The sequence below is a fragment of the Xenopus tropicalis genome, chromosome 6 (genome assembly GCF_000004195.4).
Source record: "Xenopus tropicalis strain Nigerian chromosome 6, UCB_Xtro_10.0, whole genome shotgun sequence".
Taxonomy (NCBI): Eukaryota; Metazoa; Chordata; class Amphibia; order Anura; family Pipidae; genus Xenopus; species Xenopus tropicalis.
The window spans coordinates 141,968,895-141,985,222 of NC_030682.2; the positions used below are offsets into that span (position 1 = coordinate 141,968,895).

The 16,328-nt window shown below is 43.3% G+C and overlaps 1 protein-coding gene across 4 annotated transcripts in view; it reads right to left on the reverse strand.

Moving 5' to 3' along the window:
• Nucleotides 1–311: 311 nt before the first annotated feature.
• fam49b (family with sequence similarity 49 member B) overlaps nt 312–16,328 on the reverse strand; it is a 64,967-nt gene continuing 48,950 nt past the window's right edge. For 2 of the 4 annotated variants that reach the window (XM_031903306.1, XM_031903307.1), the window contains 10 exons: nt 15,326–15,408; nt 11,117–11,238; nt 9,914–10,019; nt 9,285–9,421; nt 8,749–8,826; nt 7,550–7,666; nt 6,424–6,503; nt 5,551–5,677; nt 4,699–4,769; nt 312–3,104 (listed from right to left, as the gene is read on the reverse strand). In XM_031903306.1, the coding sequence (XP_031759166.1) occupies nt 3,041–3,104; nt 4,699–4,769; nt 5,551–5,677; nt 6,424–6,503; nt 7,550–7,666; nt 8,749–8,826; nt 9,285–9,421; nt 9,914–10,019; nt 11,117–11,238; nt 15,326–15,398 (975 nt within the window). In that variant the 5' untranslated portion in view covers nt 15,399–15,408 and the 3' untranslated portion in view covers nt 312–3,040. 4 annotated transcript variants of the gene reach the window in all.

Sequence of the window (16,328 nt, forward strand, 5' to 3'; positions counted from 1 at the left end):
GGGTCTGAGGGGCAGTAAATGCAATGGGGCAGTTGATTTATAATCAGTGGATGGAAACCCAATACAGGGAGGTAACTCACATGGATGATCACAAGCAAAGAGGGTGCAAGGTGGCAGTAAATCTAACTCATTACCAAGTAATTAACATCAGAGGCCACCGACAGTCTGAATGCCCCGCTGTGTGCCCCAATGGGTGTTTGACTGAGCCCCTATTTGTGCCTTGGCAGGACTGTAGCAATGCTGAGCACCCTGTGGCCACTGGGGGCCGCTGTTCCACGAGAGGCTATGGACAAGATCTGTACAAGCCACACTTAGAAAAATGAAAGCTGATTTTTATTTATTTTTTTTTCCATTTGTTTACAGCCATCCATTGGACATAAACATGCATACGTAATCGTTACGCACACATCACATGATTTAATGTTAGTCATCAAAGATTAAAACATACAACAGACATCCTTACAAAAATGAGTCCAAATGCAACCAGAAAACTCTTTTCCATTACTAAGGAATCCATGAAAATCATTGTGCTGGGTACCATTTTGTTTTTTGCATGTATACAACACAGTTAATTGAAACATATCTGCTTGTTGCCATAGGCTGATAGCCCAGGTGGGGGTTTGACCAGGTAAAACAAACATCAGTGTGGCTTTGTGGTGCCTTGAGGTTCTAGAGCTTGCCTTCCAGTGCTTCAATGGGGACCGCACCAACACTGACTCAACAGAAACCTGGGATGTATGTGCTTTGAGGCAAGGATCTCTGGGGCCACCATTATTCGAGGCTTCCTACTTGTGGTTTTGACCAAATAAAAACATGCGGCATCGTCTGTCATGACTTTTTAGAGACCTCCTTCTAGGTCAGTGGTTCTCAACCCCCTTTGGGGGCGAAACGTCCCTTTCACTGGGGTCGCCTAAGACCATTAGAAAACACATATTTCCAATGGTCTTAGGAATAATTTTATGGTTGAGGGGTCACCACAACATGAGGAACTGTATTAAAATGTTGCAGCATTATTAAGGTTGAGAACCACTGTTCTAGGTACTCAATGGAGTTCCCTATCTGGAGACCACCTTCCAGCATTTCGCTGGGGACTGTAGATCTCTGGTTTTTAGACCATTTTGACCAAGAAAAAAAGGGTCGCTGTCTGCCATGACTGGCCGGAGACTGCCTTCCAGTGCTAAAATGAAGATCACCTCAACATCAACCCTAACCAGAAACCAGGTATATGTGTGGTTTTAGGATCTCTGGGAAATCACATGGTGCCATTTTTAAAGGCCTCCCCACTTTTGGCTTTGACCAAGAAAAAAAAAATGTGGCTTCATCGGTCATGGGTTTTTGGAGATCTCCTCATAGCACTTCAGTGGGGATTGTGCTCACATGAATTCTCACCAAAAACCAGGACTTCTGGGAACTCAAGTCATCATGGTTAAAGGCTTGTAGTTTTGAATAAGCATCATGGACTTATTTTAGATCTTCTCCTAGGGCAGTGGTTCTCAACCTTCCTAAGAATACAGTTCCTCATGTTGTGGCGGCCCCCAACCATAGGAGGAGTGGTGTCTCGGTTCCTAAGATCGTCGGAAATATGTGTTTTCCTATGGTCTTAGGCGACCCCCAAATGGGTCCCGACCCACAGGTTGAGATCTGCTGTCCTAGGGATACAATGGGGATCATGTTAATGTTAATTCTCACTAAAAAACAGGGTCTCTGGGAGCTCTCGTGTTACCATTTTTAGAGGCCATGACTTTCTGGAGATCGCATCAACGTTAGTTCTCACCAGAAACCAGAAATATGTGTGCTTTTACGCAAGGATCTCCGAGGTCACCGTTCTTTAAAGGCCTCCCACTTCTGGTTTAGACCATACAGAAGGTCTTTCTAGATATCACCTCCTATTGTTTCAGTGGGAATCACGTCAACATCGATTCTGACCTTAACCCACGTCTGTGGTATTTGGCAATTATCTCTGGCAATTCTCCGGCCATCCACACAGTAGTGGGTTGAGGTTTTTGACCAGGAGGAAAAGGATGCCAGCTTCAATAGGGATCACATGATCCCCATTGACCAGGGATTTTAGGCAAAATATCTCTAGAAACTCTCAAGTCTCTCTTGTGGTTGACCAAATAAAACCATGTGGCATCCCATCATGACTTTCTGGAGATGATCTGTCAGTGCTTCAATGGGAATCATGTGAGCATCAATCCCCCCAGTTGTGTGCGGTTTTGGTAAGAACCTGTGGGAACCCTCAGGCCACCCAATCAATGCAATGGATCTTACGTAGCTGTGGTTTTGACCAATAAAAAATAGGATATCATACAGTATGACGTTCCAGAGATCCGCCACGTTAACCCGCAACATTTCCCAGCTATTCCCACCAGTGTGGATTTAAGGCAAGGAACTCTGGGAACGGATGTTTCACCATCAAAGCGGATCTTATATAAAGGTGGCGTTTTGCCTGGGAATAAAAAGGGGTGGTGGTCAAAATGCCACGTGTGCTATAAGCCTTCGTATCTGCACAAGGGGGAAAAAAAGCTGCAATAGATTTTTTTTTTTACTTTTTCTTTAAATAGCAGAAATAGGCAATTCCGCCATGCACTGTAAGCAATATTAAATATTAGTTTTTTAACCCAAAAAAAACAAAATAAAATTTAAAAAGAAAAAAAATGAAATTCTTTAAAAAAAATATTTAGTTCAAGTCACAGAGCCCTCCTCCGTACAGAGGAAACCTAACGCAATGCTTAAATAGCTGCCACTGAAACGCCATTCTGACACGTACAACTGCCTCCCAGGATTTATCGTTTTCCGTTTTCACTGATTTTGGCACAAAAAAAAAAAAAAAAAGATGGAGCTTATTTAAGAACAAGAATTACAGTTTAAAAAGGAGGGAGCAGGAAGGGCAACGGGTTGAGCCGAGGGGAGGGGGGGGCAGGGGGTAAATAAAAGGAGCAGCGGGGAGAAAGTAATTGCAATCACTAAAATCCTGTGCATCTCAGTCATTGCAGAATACTGTCTTCTAACCACGGGGGGTGCAAATCCTGCGGCACCGTTATTGCAGCATCGTCTTGATTTGCTTCGAGGTAGTCTCATCATTCAAATGTTTCGTTGTGTACCTGAGCGGGAACAGAATGCAGCACTGTTAGATTCCTTTTGCACCATATGGGGCAAACGGACTGGCACACCTGACTGTCCAACATCTAAAACCAAGGGGGTTCAGCCGCAAATGCTCAAGGGAGACTGGGCACTGATGTTCAGTTGAGCGGGGGGTCAGGGCTTGGAGCGGGCAAGTCATGTATTTCCAGGCCCATCTCAGCAAATCCATTCTGTATAGTTCTGGTTCTGTGCATGGGGGTATTATTGTGCAAAAACAAGGAAAGGACCTTCCCCCAAACTGGTGCCACAAGTAAGAAGCACAGAATTGCAGCGTCGGACTAGGGAACCCGACCCACCAGAGAACCTGACTTCAAGGACCCAAAGTGACATGGCCTGTTTTTTGCCTCTGGCTTTCTGATTCCTTCTTTCTTACTTTGATATATGCCTTTGCTTCTTCTCTAATATTTCTCTCATCATGATTCACTTTCTATTTTCCTCTGCCTTAAGCATTCCTCTTCTATCCCACTCCCCCTTTTTTCCACCTGCTAAGTTTCTTTTCTTTTGTATTTCCCCCAGACATTTTCCAACTTTTCTTACCCCAAATATGCTGTTTACCCATAGACTATTATTCCCTTTATCCTCCCTCTTACCACCAGCCATTGTTGAAGCAGTGCGCCTATAGGAGATGGTGGGTGCTGCTGCTAAGACCACACCCCTGCGGCACAGCCCATTCATACAGGGCCCGGCAGGAGAAAGTTCCCTGGTGCTTAGCTTGCTGCACATTCTGGACAGGGAGTGTTGCCCATGAACACAAGGAGCCCTGCAGCAAGGGAACAAGATGCCCTGCTGACAACCCTGCTTCCCACTGCTATATATGCCAGACAGGAAGCAGGGGCTAGGAACAAGGTCGGACTGGGTAGGTGCAGGTGCCCCCGCCTGGTCGCGTCCCCAACCCTCCTAACCCCCCCCCCCCGAGCCTCCTTAACCGCCCCCCACAGGGTCCCCCACCGACGTCCTCTCTTGAGCATGCAAAAGTTTAACGCGCCAGGGGAGGAATGGTCAGCCAGGGGAGCACTGGCAAGGGTCAGGTCTGGGCCACCGGGTTTTTTCCCTGGTGTCTCGGCACCCCAGTACGACCCTGGCTACGAAGCCAAAGACACAGCACCAGGAGCGGGGCATACCAACATGAGCTACCCTTCTGTCACCCAACACTGGACATGTAGCGAGGCCCCCAGGACCAGATTTGCCCATATAGTGTATTAGCAGAGCCTCAAAGAAACTTGCATTAGATCCCTCCCACCCCCAATCCTTACTAATTACCCATCAACCTAGGCGAATGTGTTGCATGGTATAATGGAACCAATGAAGGCAATACTAAAGGAACATAGCTAGGTTCATAATGGGCACTATAAGCTGTTCCTTTTTGTCCCTGAAAGTGTTTGGGTTCCCCCTACAATACAATGACGGGGGGCAGATTCCCAGACTTATGCATGAAGGAGGAGCATGTTCCTCATGTAAATATTGGGAAATGTAAATGCACAGGCATTGCAACCAGCAGCTATTGCTGAACTACACTTATTTACATGACATACCTTTCTATCAGCAGATACATACCTGAGAGCATTTAAAAGACCTTCTACACTGTTGGGAGGCTGTTCTTTCAGAACTTTAATGCATCCCTTCATCTAATGGGAAGAAAAACACAACAGAAGGAAACTATTAGTAGCGTGCAGACAACTTAGACTGCTACCTGGTTGCTAAGGCTTAATTCCCCCAGCAATCATGCAGCTTTGTAAGATGAATGAACACAGGAGAGGGCCTGAAGAATAACATGAGCAAAAAATAATAGAAGCAACAATTAAATAAAGGCCAGAAATATCTTTTGGTTGCTAGGGTCAGTAATACCTCCTACCAGATAGTATGTTCATTTGAGTAGCAGAATAAGAAAGCTAATAAATCAAGAACCATAAAAAGTAAAAAAAGAAGTGAAAAAGTTGCTTCTATTACATGCTAAGATAATGCCAAACTTCCCCTTTAACTTGAGGGCAACTAATGGCCTAACGACTGTGCCACGGACAAGCCATTAGCACTGCTCAAGCGGCAATAAACGAGTTCCTATGGGCTTTGATATAAGTGCGACCCAGTCAGCAGTTCGTGAAACCCATCTAACACCTCTATTTAGTGCTGAAGAGCCGGCATTAAAGTCGAGCCTCCTAAAAACGCATTCGCCGTGGTCATTGCGGGGTCACGAAAGCCTGACAGTGGGAACAGCGCTTTGCCCTGTGCTTAGCCTGGCAGTTTCTCTCATTCTAGACAAGCCTTTCATAGGCTGCTGCTGCTGACAGGGCACTTTGCTAATGGAGCCAGTGAATAGGAGGAACTGATGAATATTATATAGCAGTCTGTCTATCTATCGGCTGTGCGGCAGCCTAGAGTAGTAATGGGGGGGAATGGACACAGACGTACATCAATCTTTGACGTTTTGGCGAAAGCGCCCACTGGGTGCACATGGTCGTACAGGATGATGACGCCCACCATGACTCTCAGACAGAACGATACCGTCTCTTCGTTTGTAAATCGGCTTCTGTACTCTCTGTAACAATAAGAGAATGCTTTACTGGGCCTTGAATCCATTTTCTTTCCTATGAAGGTATAGGATATAGCATGAGGAGGCTCTGTGAGTAGGAAGGTGTTACTGTGCTAGGCAGCAAAGGGGGAGCATTGTCATGTCAACAAGGTACAGAGGGGGGCCCAGTTAAATCTCCATAAGCCACTGCAGGGCTTCCTACCAGGAAGGCTGGGGGTACATAGAGCTAGGAGCTTGTCAGAAAGGGACAACTCCCCATTGCGGTTTCTGGCTTTACCTTTAAATAGGGGATCAGCAATAGTATACAAACAGACAGCTGATTTTTACATCAGGCCATAACTACTCTTATTATACATTTCTAAAAATGCCCAAAATGATCTCTGAAACAAGATGGGTAACAGCAGGAATCTGCAGTGCAAAGCAGTCACTGCCTTCCATCACACCTAGGTACATGGGAGTGGAGCTGCTACAGGTTGGCTTGCAAGACCCACTCAGACCCCTGCCCTGTAGTAGATTCTTTCACATTAGATACATTTCCCTTAAATATCAAGATTTAGATCCATTCCATAAGAGAGAAAAGAATGGACCTGCAGACTCGTAGCTGTTGATAGACTATAACTCCCAGTACGACGGCCTCTAGCTTTCAGAAGATGCTGGGACTCCAGTTCAGCTACATGAAGGGCTGTATAACAATATGGTGACGTAAGCAACGCAGGGGCAATACATTTAATATGAAACTAATTGGAACTTACGGCGTCTCCAGCATTACCCGGCACACACTGGCCATGGTACTTAAACAATCAGTGGTGTTTTCTATTGGTAAATTCTTGTTCTGAGTAAAAGACAAAACAGACATACAATGTAGTTAATAAAGGAACACAACATATATATATATATATATATACATATATATATACATATATATATATATGTTTATGGTACCTTAGAATACAGAAATGGGACCTATCATCCAGAATACTCAGGACCTGGGTTCTTTCCTTTATTTAGATCCCCACACCTTAAGTCTACTAAAATATCATTTAAACAGTAATTAAACCCAATAGGATGGTTTTGCCCCAATAAGGATTAATTATATCTTAGTTGGGATCAAGTACAGGTACTGTTTTATTATTACAGAGAAAAGGGAATCATTTAACCATTAAATAAACCCAATAGGTCTGTTCTGCCCCCAATAAGGGGTAATTATATCTTAGTTGGGATCAAGTACAGGTACTGTTTTATTATTACAGAGAAAAGGGAATCATTTAACCATTAAATAAACCCAATAGGGCTGTTCTGCCCCCAATAAGGGGTAATTATATCTTAGTTGGGATCAAGTACAGGTACTGTTTTATTATTACAGAGAAAAGGTAATCATTTAACCATTAAATAAACCCAATAGGGCTGTTCTGCCCCCAATAAGGGGTAATTATATCTTAGTTGGGATCAAGTACAGGTACTGTTTTATTATTACAGAGAAAAGGGAATCATTTAACCATTAAATAAACCCAATAGGGCTGTTCTGCCCCAATAAGGGGTAATTATATCTTAGTTGGGATCAAGTACAGGTACTGTTTTATTATTACAGAGAAAAGGGAATCATTTAACCATGAAATAAACCCAATAGGGCTGTTCTGCCCCCAATAAGGGGTAATTATATCTTAGTTGGGATCAAGTACAGGTACTGTTTTATTATTACAGAGAAAAGGGAATCATTTAACCATGAAATAAACCCAATAGGGCTGTTCTGCCCCCAATAAGGGGTAATTATATCTTAGTTGGGATCAAGTACAGGTACTGTTTTATTATTACAGAGAAAAGGGAATCATTTAACCATTAAATAAACCTAAGCCGGACCTTCTGCCTGCACCCACTTACCTCAGACACAAACTTGGTGGTGGCATCGCTCAAGGTTTTAAGCATGGGCGTGGCTTCTGCGTAGAATAAAGACATTCTGTTGGCCAGTTCGTTATTGACTTCGTTTTCTCCCTCTGCCTGTTTAGGGAATACAATACACATAAGAATGAGGAACAGAGTCCATAACAAGAAGTCGCCATTTAGGGAAATCTGCCTTTGCTTTATGGCTCCCGTTCCTGCTTCGCCACTTCCCGTACTGGTATAAGTGGAACCAGTGTGTGTTATGTGGATTCCTACCCAGAACCAACACAGAACAGAAGTGGAAGAGGTTAGTGGGGCAGATATAATGGGTTCTGCTTCCAGTTATGGGTGTGTGTCCCTGCCCTGCAAGTGATGGGTTTCTACAAGAAAACACAAATCAATAGGATCGCCCCATTTTTGTTTTGTCATAAAATGAAAAGTAAACCCTCAAAATAGATCAACCTAAAATTTCTCTTCTGAGCAAATGACAAGATATTAGCAGTCTTTACCACTAGAATTAATTTAAAAACAGTGGCGCTACCTGCTGTTCATTTCAACTGACTGTTTATTTCTGTAGAGAATTAAATTAGTGAGTCAGTCAGTTGATGTTTCGCTGGTCAGTACTAAGCAGAGCAACATCACAAGACTTTCCTATTTGAGTTAATTTAATTTTTTATCTACTGCGTCAAGTCAGCTGTAATGAACAGCAGGTGGCGCTGCTATTTCACTTTCATTATGTTAGCAGCGACAAAACTGCTAATGTTTTGAAAAAAATAATTTCTATAAATCTGATACAGTGATACAGAGTTCCCTGTATAACTCAGCCTGCAGCCTTGTGCCTTTATATGGGCACAGAACCCCTCAGTGACTGCTAATATCCTTATCATTTACAGTAGGGGGTACATTATCCCTTATAATACATGAGTGATACTCAGAGTTCCCTGTATAACTCAGCCTGCAGCCTTGTGCCTTTATATGGGCACAGAACCCCTCAGTGACTGCTAATATCCTTATCATTTACAGTAGGGGGTACATTATCCCTTATAATACATGAGTGATACTCAGAGTTCCCTGTATAACTCTGTCCGTCAGTCACATTAGAAAGGAAAGAAGCGACACCGGCTTGTAGTTAAACTAAAGCTTAGAACATATCCTGATAGCGCATTGGGTCCCCACGAGAGTAATGGCTAGTGGCTTACTGGCACGTTGTTAATCCGCATACGACTCAGGGTTCTCCTGTAGTAACTGAAATCATTCTGTATCGCAGGGTTTGTCATCTGGGAAAGCAGAAAGAGGTCACAGCTGCATTACAGTTGGGCTGTATATTATATATTAAAGTAACATTAATGAAGTGCAAAGCCACAATGCTGTTAGCCCTGCTCCTGTCTGTGCTAAATATACCCCTGGTTATACATCCTCTCTGCAACCCACCAGCAACCCCAATAGTTACACTTCCCTGGAACTGTAACTGAATGCCCCCCCCCCCACCCTCACCCTTACCAAGCTGTGTATAGAAAGTAAAAATATTAAAGGGGAAGTTTACTTTAAACTAACCTTTTAAATGAATAGATTTGCAACCAGCATTTTGAATTATTGAGGTTTTTTCCCGGAAATTTAAGCTGCTATGTGGTTGCTAGGGTCCCGCTTACCCTAACAAAGCTATAGGCAAGGTAAAGGCCAAGCAAACAGGTAAGTATATACACTGTGGAAGAAGCCATGGGGCCTGCCATCCTACCTTGAGCTCATCGAAGCGCAGAGTAAAATGGAGAATTTCTGCAAACTGTTTGGCAAGAGCCTGCTCTCGCTCCAGGTGCTGTGTCGGGGAGTAGGGAGTGCTGGTCAGAGCCCCCAGGAGACCCCGCAATGCCGCCTCTAAGTGGCCAAAGAGACAGAGTTAATCAGCAGGCAATATTTAGTGACGCAGGTGCCTTTATATAGTGAATAATGTACCCCCTGCTGTAAAATATAAGGATATTAGAAGTCACCTCGGAGTTCCATATAAAGGGATGAGCCCGAAGGCTGAGTGCTTTGCTACAGGTCATGGAACTCCGAGGTGACTTCTAATATCCTTATATTTTACAAAAGGAGGCACTTCATTTATTATAATACAGAAGTTTTAGTAAGTCATATGACAAAAATTACATCACTAAGCTCTGATTATAAATGATGACATCACTAAGCACCGTTTATAAGGATATAATTTACAGTTTGGTCCCATAGAGAAATGACCAAACTGTATATTATAAATGCATATTTGGACCTTTGAGGAGGTACCGGCTCTGACGGAGCAGACATCCTGCGTTCCCAGTAAGGAGAGGGGAAGGGTAGGCATATAGGAATGTCAGTAAATAGAAACAAGCTTACCCAGCCTCTGAGAGAATTCATAGAATTTCTTGAGTTTCCCTACGAGCGGAACCACGGCCGCCCAAGCCTTCTCCTGCAGCTTTTCATCAGTAGCATGCTGTATGGCCTTTGGGTGCAAGAACAGTGTTAGAATCCAGGACGTTCTTTGGGTCACGGAGGCAGTGGCAGGGTCAGAACCAGACTCCAGGTTGGGGTTAAAGGGGGTGGTTCATTTTTAATTTAATGTTTAGTATAGAATGAACAATTCTATACTTTTCAATTGGTCTTCATTATTTATTTCTTATTATTTGCCTTCTTCTTCAAACTCTGTAGCTTTGAAATGGGGGTCACTGACCCCGGCAGCCAAAAACTATTGCCCTGTGAGGCTACAATTTTACGGTTATTTTTTTATAACTACTTTTTTCTATTCAGTCCCTCTCCTATTCATATATCAGTCTCTCATTCAAACCACTACCTGGTTGCCAAGGTCATTTGGACCCTAGCAACCAAATAGAAGTTGCTGAACAATTACTACATCATACTAAAAAGTTAACTTAAAGGTGAACAAGGGGTTGTTCACCTTTGAGTTAACTTTTAGTAAGATGTAGAGAGTGATATTCTGAGACAGTTTGCAATTGATCTTCATTTCTTATTATTTGTATTTTTTTTTTTTTTATTTATTATTTCAATTTTTGTTCAGAAATTTTCCAGTTCAGAGTTGACAGCTACCTGGTTGCTAGGGGCTAGATTACCTTAGCAACCAGGGAGTGGTTTGAATGAGAGCCTAATATACGAATAGGAGAGGGACGGAATAGAAAAATTACGTTATAAAAAGTAACAATAACATTAAAACCGTAGCCTCACAGCTCAATTGTTGTTTGGCTGCCGGGGTCAGTGACCCCCCCATTTGAAAGCTACAAAGAGTTGAAGAATGAGGCAAACAATTTGAAAACTATAAGACATAAATAAAAAAGACCAACTAAAAAGTTGCTTTGAACTGGCCATTCTATAACATACAAAAGTGAAATTAAAGTTGAACCGCCCATTTAAGTGATAATCACTACTCTTACTGGTCTGCTGGTTGAAAGTAAACATCTGATTGGTTGTTTAGGGTTTCCCAATCTGGATAAAACGTTTATTACCCCTCGGAGCCAACAGGGGCTCAATACAGATTACAGGCCTAACGTTTTTTGGTGAAACAGACAAACTGCAAGAATAACTTACCTCTCGGATTTCGTGGCCGGCCCCTCGGTAGGACTGTAAATGATCTAGGATCCCTTCTGCGTCCTTTAATACTACATTCACCTGATTATACACTTCCTTCTCCGATTCGGAGGGCTGAGCATCTAAACAGCACGAGAGCAGATTAACCCTTGGCCGGCGACAGGGAGTTAGGGGAAGAGACAGGGGGCTCAGTGCAAGAGAGAGAGACGTTTGATACATAAGGCGTGTTCGCTAAGTGCCCGGCCCTGTTGCTACCCGCCTCCCCCATAGACACCGTACAAAGAACAGGAGTAGAACTGTAACATGAATGCACAGAGTTCTATTAGGGAAAGCTAAGGCTGGGGAGTAATGGAGAGAGGGTTATACCAGTTGAGATGCTTTGGGGCCGGCAAGATTCCCCTGCTCAGGGCTTGTGGGGCACCAATTAAACTCACTGTTACATAATTAACCCCCAGTTAATTATTACATACGTATTCCTTGTTTCTAAAGCTTTATTTTCTGCACGGCCTCGGCTGAACTGTGTCGCTTCCACTTGAATGAATTTCTAATTAATAAGCCTAATGAAATAACTAACTTAATATATCAGTTTCTACTGCTTTATTTATCCAATGACTGGGGGGTTTAGGTGGTGGTTCCAACTGATAGTTGAGTTAAAGGAGATATTGTCCCGTTGCTGAGAGGCAACACCTTTTACAGGGTTCCTACTGGACAGAGGGGTGTGGCTGGTGTTACTAGGGGTGGAGCCAGCTTTAAATGGCACTCCCCATAGCAGGCATAACTCCTTGGGGATTCTGATAACCCAGTGATCCCCAACCAATGGCTCCAGAGCAACATGTTGCCCCCCCCACCCCAAGAAGCCTCAAAGTAGGTGCCATTTTGACATTTCTGGCTTGGGGACAAGTTTTGGAAGCCCAGAGACACGGTTTTACTCCAAGCAGAGCCTCCTGCAGGCTAGAAGTCCCCATGGGGCTACCAAATAGCCAATCACAGCCCTTATTTGGCACCCCCAAAGAACTTTTTTCCTGCTTCTAAATGATCTAGGGATCCCTGTGATAACCTGTCCAAGTCTATCCAAGTATATTCCCCTGTACTAAGCCCCAAGTTGATAATATAAAGAAACAGTGACCTTTGAAGGCATCTCAGAATGGTAAGACCCAACCAAAGATAATACCTAGAAAGAGCAGCATTATTCATTCAGAAGTATGAGCGTGACACACTGAACAAGGATGGGCTTCTCAAACATACACAATAGGAATCTTACGAGCCAACCTTCTAACAAATGCAGCACAGCCATTTTGAAACTCTAAAAAAACCACTGAAGGCTGTGGCTAGTGAATCCCCACTATAATGGCCCAATAATGTTATCATATGATTGTAGGTCCTTTGTGTTCACTAAGGGAGGGAAGATTTTGACTGAGAATTGATAGAATGGGCCCAAGTTCTTACACAGCGGTACCAAGTAAGTGAATTTTGACAGCTGCTGAAGACTGCTATGGGCATGGAGACACAGTTTGGTAGAATGGTAAGAGAAGAAGCACAGATTAACCCAACAGAACTCATGCAGCCATACACAGTGCAGCATTGGAGATCATTGATTTCATCAGGACTTGTCGTAAGCTGGACAATGTACCCAATCAGGTATCTACCCACGGCCAACTGCAATTACGTTTGGTTCATTCACAGACTACGTTCTGAGAAAGTTCTCAGCTAAAATTCTCCCAAATCCTGTTATTATTGGAAGGTTCTCATTTATTTATTCTTTTGCCCGATGGGAACAGAATGGCCTTCAGCAAAGGATGTAGCTTAGGTAGAAATTACACCTGGCAATGCGTCAAACCAAGTGAAACAAAAGGTTGTTTCATTTCATAGATTTGTTTCCTTTGGCTTTACATAGGCGGAAGATCATCGATGCAGGGAACGTCTCTTATTAGTGGTTTGGCTTTGACAAGTCTTGATTCTGATCCTAAATGCCGGTATATTGACCAATTAAGCATTAGACGTACATAAAAGCACAGAGCGGACAATGGAAATGGTGATGGAAAACAGTGCATTTATGTCAGGTTGCAGCAGAACACACACAAGGAAGGGAACATCACAATCTCACTGGTGCAGAACACAATACAACCTTCCCAGCTTTCCACACAAGACCAGAAGCCAACAACATAGCCGGCCATGTACAGGATGGCGTTTAGCCAAGACACCGAGCTGGTCAAGAGAAGCACAGCTTGCAATTCTATTGGCTAGCATGGTGTCTTCTATAACCGATATTTATCATGTGTGACTTTCAATATGCAGAGCCCAAATTGGTCAATAGGTCAATCTGGCCAGTAGGATCTCCAAGTCTTCTAGATCTTCTAGAGTCTCTCCACTATGTCACAGGGGTTTGCTGCCTTCCCGTGTTCACAGACAGCAGAAGAACGCTGGGTTGGGAGAGCAATCTTCACCCATGGAAGTCACAGTGATCACAATTGGAGCCATTTGTGGCGATTTCAATCTTGTCCAAATATACTGAATGGTCCCTTAGGCCAACACCTTCTATTAATAATAATTCCACCATCTATGAAGGTTGGTCTAACCAATACTTCCTATGGACCCATCAAAAACCTACAGAAGGGCCTTAAAACCCAATGCATTCTATCTTCTTCTTCTTGTGGCTTGCTATATGGGCATGAGTGGAACCAGATCAACAGGGGGCCTTAAAATCACTCAACCTGTGGAACCAGCGCTTACTGAGTAAATGTAAAAGTATTGAGTAATGTCCAAAAATAATTGGACATTAAATGTTTGATTAGTGATGGAAATCCTGCTGGCACAATGGGTAGCGCTATACAATGGTATCAGGGTATCAGGTTGCCATGTTGGCATCTGGAAAGGTCACTCACTGATATGAATGCAATGAATGCTACTCAGTAGAGTGAGCCTTGAGATGTTTCTATAAGTGGTATAGATTTTTCTTTTGTAACATGGATGTCCCAAATGTCCCAGTAACAGGGGTCAGACAGGCAAGTCTTTAGTAGAAAGCTGGAAATGAGCTGTAACTGTCAGTTTACATGCACTGCCACCAAGATGCCACCAACATGCTACAATAAGAAGAACTGGTGCGATTAAAACAAATACAGAAATCTGAAGTATAATTATATGGCTTCAAGGTGCCTCCCGAATGGTCCATGTTAGTGGGTCTCAACCCCCGGTCCTCATGTCTCACTGAGAATTCACAGTAGCACAGAATTGACCAACTGGTGGTGCTTCTGGGAAAATTCACCCACTTACTGAGGACTAGAGGTACAGACGATGCCCTGAGGGACCGAGCATTCAGAGCCACTCGAGGAGAAAGTTGCAAAGAGAGGCCAAACAAATGTTACATTGGGACAGACTGTGGCCCTCCAGCACTTACCAAAGTCCAGCTCCCAGCAGCCTCAGCGACGCAGGACAGTGCACACTGACAAGTGCTCAAATGCCACGGGTTAAAGAAAGCTTCCATAAGTGGGAGGTGCAATAATATTAGATAATGGTGAATACTGTATTATGTGCTTTATTGATAATTTTAGTTATATGTGATCTGTAAATCATAAGGATAGTATATATAGTGTCACTCATGTATTATAAGGGATAATGTACCCCCTACTGTAAATGATAAGGATATTAGCAGTCACTGAGGGGTTCTGTGCCCATATAAAGGCACAAGGCTGCAGGCTGAGTTATACAGGGAACTCTGAGTATCACTCATGTATTATAAGGGATAATGTACCCCCTACTGTAAATGATAAGGATATTAGCAGTCACTGAGGAGTTCTGTGCCCATATAAAGGCACAAGGCTGCAGGCTGAGTTATACAGGGAACTCTGAGTATCACTCATGTATTATAAGGGATAATGTACCCCCTACTGTAAATGATAAGGATATTAGCAGTCACTGAGGAGTTCTGTGACCACTTACACACCATGGAACTCCAAGGTGAATTCTTATATCTTCTACTTGAATACCGATAGAATATGACAAGTATCCCCCAATGCTAGCAATGACACCAACCTTAGATATACAGATAATCCTTATTATTGCCCCAGTCCTTCGTTATGGAAGCAATCCTGTGATATTTAGTAGGCAAACACATAGACAAACAAAGAGGCAGACAAACACTGAGCGCTGAGGACAAGCGCAGTCTACGGCAGGCAGAGAGGGAAAAAACAATATACAAAATCATATTCTCACTTTCAAAATCAAGGAAAAAATTTGGCCCCTGCTCAAGGTCTGTGCAAGTCAAAACTTTAAGAAGGTTCCCCATGACAAGGTACCTGCCAAGACAAGAATGAGAAAAGACACAATGTCTTTATGAGACAGTAACAGTAGGATCAAATGCTGAAGTGGGGTCAGTCAGAAGAAGAGGTGGACCCCCAGCTGCTTCACTCCTAGGAGAACCTGTAGGGTTGGGTGAGGCATGGTTGGGTTGACACATTATGTTACCAGCATTTTCCCACCTTCTTGTGGGCAACTTCCATGTTTGCTGTCCCCAGTAGTGCTGTGCATCAGTCTGGCCCAAAGTAAATCATCATGGCTATAAATGGACTTTCATGGCTTCTTCAGACCCCTCATCTTCTAGTATGAAATAACATGAAGCCCATCAGGCAGACCGATTGGGCCACCAGGTCTTTTCATACTAGAGATGCACCCAATTTATACTTTATGGATTTGGCCAAATCCCAACTTCTCCACCAGAGATTCAGCCAAACCAGATCTGAACCAAACAGAAAAATGTTTGTGAAGTATATAAGTATACGTAGATCTAGAGCAACTGGATTTGCTGAGTAATCATTGAAGACATTTCACTACTCATCCAGGCAGATGAACTAAACAAGCTGCTCGGATGAGTAGTGAAACATCTCCAGTGATTACTCAACAAGTCCAGTTACTCTAGATTTATTTATACTAGATATACTATGAGCTGGAGGAATGAAAACCTTCATAGTCACATGACTTTAGGGCAGGAATCCCCAACCTTTTTTACCCTTGAGCAATAATTAAATATATAAAAAGTTGAGGAGCAACACAAGCATGAAAAAGGTTTCTAGGGGTTACCAATAAGGGCTGTGGTTATTCGGTAGCCAAATGTGAACCGGCAGCCTAGAGGAGGATCTGTTTGGCAGTACACATGGTCTTGATGTGCCAAAACTTGCCTCCAATCCAAGAATTCAAAAATAAGCCCCTGCTTCGAGGC